Here is a 5,335-nt window from a genome sequence, read left to right as displayed (position 1 = left end):
GTGTTGTGGTTCAGGAGATAGAGCGATCAGTGTGTGAATATGAAATGTGAATGAGTGAATGGATCTTGATTTTATAATCTAACTAATAATTCTTTTATGTTATACATAAGATAGCTTAAAACTAGTAGGCGTTTAACGTCAACGTATAATTGCTACCCAGCCTGAGTGGATCCGGGTAAAGTTAGTAGTACGTGGTTATTCAGATTGTCACCCTTTCGGATATTAGCCACGCACAACGTTGCTTCACTTCAGTTATCCATTGGGAACGGGTACATTTAGATTTTTAGACTCTAGATTAGCTTCTACAAAGGTAGTAAGACATAAAGAAAAAGATATATTCCTCTAGGTTTGAAATGAATCAAAAATATATTTTATACATTCTGGTAACAAAATCATGCTTCAGGTAACAAATAATACCTAGTCGTATACCAATAATAAAATTACTTTTTGTGAAAATACGTAATGGAAGATACATGTTAAGAAATGAAATGCATAGAATTTATCACAGTTTTGTAAATCAATGTTTGATTTTTACGTCGTCTTTTTTTCACCACTTTAATCAATTAAATACGATAATAATAAAATCGTTGTATTTTTATTTGTAACTAACTCCTTTGAATGTTAAGCACCTTTTAGTAAACCTGACCAGAAGTGTTTAAATTTAACCAAACTTAAGACTTACATATCTGCCAAATAAAGTTGTGTACTACCTTTGGTAAAATTTAACCACTTCTGTCGAGGAATAATAACACATGCCTAACATACTTTGCACCTTCGTAAGGTTTTGTCAATCCACACTTCCCGACCAAGAAGAAATGTAGCTTTAAAAGCACAAAGAATCCCGCAAAAGGTCAGAACTTACTTTTCCTGCAGATTCGTGTTCTGCTATGTTTCTTGATCAGAATTTTTGTAATCTTCTAAGGTTGAGTTGTACCACCGTGGATTGTCTCAGGATTGAGTTCAATCCGAGGTTGACCTGGGAAATTCTCGTATAGGGAAATCCTCGTTTCACTTCAATCCCGAGTTGATAAACCCCACCAGCATCATTGTCTCAGGTCTCCAGTAAAGTACCTACCAAATTAGTTCTCCTCTTAACATAAAGACGTAGAACATACTTCTAGGTGCCACCTTATATCATACGTACTCATCATAAGTATTCTACGCTTATCAATGTCTCTTGCACCTTATATCTGATAAATTAAATAACTTACCAAATCATCAATACAGGTCACGGATTGGAATGCAGTTTTGGCACTATTAGGTTCACTCAGCGTTAGGATTTTGAATTGTCTCACTCCAGTCTTTATGAAATCCACTGGCTGCAGCTTGACGGAATAGTTTCTGCTGACAAAACGGTAGGATTTCGAGTACTTGTTCTCCTCATTTATGTCGCACACGTAGACAGAATCCTTGACATCACAGTTGAAATTGTACAGGCCATTGGTGGGGAAGAAGTATTTGGTCTTGGTCAGATTTCGGACTGAAGTAGTAAATCGTTCTTTATTCTTCAAGAATCGGTAATTCCTTGCGTCTCCTAAAAAGGTAAGAGAGAGTCAGATTTCGGACTGAAGTAGTAAATCGTTCTTTATTCTTCAAGAATCGGTAATTCCTTGCGTCTCCTAAAAAGGTAAGAGAGAGGTAAGTACACTTAAGTAGGTAATAAAAGCTCACTTCGCCTAAGGCTAACGCATTTTCTTGCCAAGATGAAGGTCGCCAGGCTAGTTAGCTAGGAGGGTCTGCCTTGTAAGTGCTAGGTCACGGGTTCGATTCCAGCCCGGGGCGGAATTTATCCTGAAATTATTCCTTCTCTAGATGAATTTGCTTAAAAATTGCATGAATTCTTACCCATTTGTGTCGATAATTTGGGTATGTCTTCTGCGGCTAGCTCATAGTAAAAGTTCCCTCTATCTTCGGTGACAGCATAGCTACGCGCTCTCAGAATGGCAATGGACTCTTCGATCAATTTCTTTGAGCTTTTGACATCCTGCAATCCGAACATAAATCCAAACATACACGATACAAATATATTTAATATTGCACCAAAGGACACTAAACAACCGGATTTATTAGATTTCAAAAACTTAGATCCTTTCCAGTTGCCCTAACTGTCTACTCAAATTAGGTTGTCCATTAGGGCTAGTAAGCTCTAACAAGTGTAACTCTTGTTCTGCCCTCCTCATTAGATTATGAATTTGCTTAAAAATTGCATGAATTCTTACCCATTTGTGTCGATAATTTGGGTATGTCTTCTGCGGCTAGCTCATAGTAAAAGTTTCCTCTATCTTCTGTGACGGCATAGCTACGCGCTCTCAGAATAGCAATGGACTCTTCAATCAATTTCTTTGAGCTTTTGACATCCTGCAATCCGAACATAAATGCAAACATACACGATACAAATATATTTAATATTGCACCAAAGGACACTAAACAACCGGATTTAATTGATTTCAAAAACTTAGATCCTTTCCAGTTGCCCTAACTGTCTACTCAAATTAGGTTATCCATTAGGGCTAGTAAGCTCTAACAAGTGTAACTCTTGTTCTGCCCTCCTCATTAGATTTCTGAGAATATCCTAAGTCTTTCTGTTTATGACAGGTCGACCATTTCAGAGATATTACAGTGAACTCTTACTAGGTCGAAGTCTTGTTGAAATCTATCGCAGATGATTCCACACGCCTCCAATTTGACAGGCACCGATATGTTGTACGAGGTAACAGGCATACACAGGTGGTCCTCTGCCAGTGATAGTGTTACCCGATCACCTGTAACACCACCTGTAACACAAAGGTAAGGGTAACTCTGAACATCGGTGTAATATACATATCACACCCAGTAACTATTTAGGGAGTAAAGGGACTTTTCAGTCTCATTCTGGCAGGATAAACAAGAATATAGCCTATTCTGAGTTAAGACTGGCAGGTAAAGTGCATATCTCGGACCGTTCAAAACGACAAAAACCAAAAAGGATTGAGGTATAAAAGTAGGTAAATAATTCAACCAAGGCATAAGCAATAACTGAGGACATAACGGATCCTGGTAGGTGATTTTGGTGCCAAATCCTTTCATCAGGTAACCACCGATCAAACTGCCTGCTCCTTTGCCTGCAAATTGAAAGTGAAGAATTTTAGACATACGCTAAAATTAGGATGATGTTTAAAGAAATGTTACTTACCTGTTGGAGGATCTGCATGAAGTGGCGATCCAAATAAGATACAAGAATTACTAAACTGCTAACTAATAGTTGCTGCTAGAAAAGATAAAGCATCATTTGAACCAAAAAAAAGACTCATTAGATTTACATACATATCCTAAGTCTTTCTGTTTATGACAGGTCGACCATTTCAGAGATATTACAGTGAACTCTTACTAGGTCGAAGTCTTGTTGAAATCTATCGCAGATGATTCCACACGCCTCCAATTTGACAGGCACCGATATGTTGTACGAGGTAACAGGCATACACAGGTGGTCCTCTGCCAGTGATAGTGTTACCCGATCACCTGTAACACCACCTGTAACACGAAGGTAAGGGTAACTCTTAACATCGGTGTAATATACATAACACACCCAGTAACTATTTAGGGAGTAAAGGGACTTTTCAGTCTCATTCTGGCAGGATAAACAAGAATATAGCTTATACCTATTCTGAGTTAAGACTGGCAGGTAAAGTGCATATCTCGGATCGTTCAAAACGACAAAAACCATAAAGGATTGAGATATAAAAGTAGGTAAATAATTCAAACAAGGCATAAGCAATAACTGAGGACATAACGGATCGATAACTCACCAACGCCATAATAAATTCCACCCAACAACCCTTGCACACTGGAATCAGTAGTATTGGTGGATAATTTTGCTGCATAGGTCACAGCAGCTGTGAAAGCCAGGGACGAAGTGATAGACTCCATGGCCTCGAAGATTAAACACTGCCAGGCTTCAGTGATCATGGAGTAGCCTGAAAGAGAGAATGGATGTCTTTAATAACATAAATGGGAATGTCAGCCTTAAGCTGATTATTTATAATTATAGCATAGGTACCAATCAAAAAATTGTGGATCCTCGGATATTTCGTTTAAAATAAAGGTCAGCAACCTTACAGATCTCAAAAGTTACTTGGAAATTTTGGAGACAGTTAAAAATTTGATTAAATTACTAGATAAAGCTGATAAATCCAATTTTGAAATGTCCACTCACCAATGAGTCGGATTGCGTAGAACAAGAAGCCAATGAAAATGACATTGGCGTGACCGAACTTCTCAATAATGGGCCCTGACATCACCAACAATGGCAGACCGGCAATTCCGCCAATAGTGATGGTAATGCCCATCAGAGATCTGGAAGCGCCCAAGTCTTGCAGAAGCCAAAACAGGAAACTCTCGATGTAACCCCATGCAGTTCCTGAGAAGAATAGGGATAATAAGATAAAAAAATAAATAAAAATAATTATTAAAAATAATTATTCAGATAAGAATCTTCACAAATTAAAATGAAAATTAAAGAGACAATTGAAATTCAATAAGTGAATCTCAATTGTCTTTTTAATTTTTATGATAATAAGATAGTTTATGTTGAAAATTAAATACAGTCATAATAAGCATACGTACTTAAATGCTTGTCACAAAACATTACCCGTTCAGGATAAAATCCGCCCCGGGCGGGAATCACACCCGTGGCCTAGCGCTTACAAGGCAGATGCACTAACAACCAAGCTAACTAGGCTGGCTGAATAGGTATGAAATACGTTGGGAATAGTGTGAACCTAAATCTACCTAGACCCAGGTCTGCCTACATGTTGGAGTATGATGATTTGATAATGAGTTGAACTATGATAAAACACTACGTAGATACTCATTGAGTAAGGAAAGACGTACGAATTTACACATGATTATATATATAAAAAAATCTTGCATATTCAAAGTTCAGAGAAAATTATGGAGGAAAAAAACGTAATGATTTTCAATTATTTATTTAATGGGTACACCTAGGCATTGTGTCATTCCGGAAGTAGCTCGCCGCTTGACGAAAAAATAAGGACGAGTAATAGGAAAGATGAATTTGATAAACACGATATAAAAATTGGTCACACAATTACGTACGACAGTAAATAGAGTAGGCAGGAGAGTACACTGTGAGTTTTAGTAAACACATATTTTGTCAAGACCAAAACTGATGTGGAGGGATAAAGTTGAGGAAGACGAAGACTTGAGAGAAAAGGGATGGAAAAGAGAGGAGGCATCAGATAGGAGGGTATTGAGGGGCAGGATAAAGGAGGGTAACGCCGACCCAAAATCAAGCAATTTGCTTTTTGATGACATAGTGCTTTTTGATGAGTACTTT

At 37.7% G+C, this 5,335-nt stretch overlaps 1 protein-coding gene across 1 annotated transcript; it reads right to left on the bottom strand.

The window, feature by feature from the left end:
* Positions 1-1,211: 1,211 nt before the first annotated feature.
* On the bottom strand, positions 1,212-4,401 carry LOC103521845 (major facilitator superfamily domain-containing protein 6-B-like; the record flags this gene model as incomplete). Its single annotated transcript, XM_026832334.1, has 6 exons — positions 4,193-4,401; positions 3,786-3,953; positions 2,999-3,101; positions 2,632-2,797; positions 2,220-2,358; positions 1,212-1,534 (listed from the first exon to the last, which is right to left on the bottom strand). Coding segments are annotated over exons 1-6 (1,032 nt in total), but the record flags the coding sequence as incomplete, so codon positions are not given.
* Positions 4,402-5,335: the final 934 nt, after the last annotated feature.

This window comes from Diaphorina citri, unplaced genomic scaffold (assembly GCF_000475195.1).
Source record: "Diaphorina citri unplaced genomic scaffold, Diaci psyllid genome assembly version 1.1 scaffold6084, whole genome shotgun sequence".
NCBI classification, from domain to species: Eukaryota; Metazoa; Arthropoda; class Insecta; order Hemiptera; family Psyllidae; genus Diaphorina; species Diaphorina citri.
Note: the sequence above shows the minus strand (reverse complement) of the source record. Positions and strands in the feature narration are given on the sequence as shown.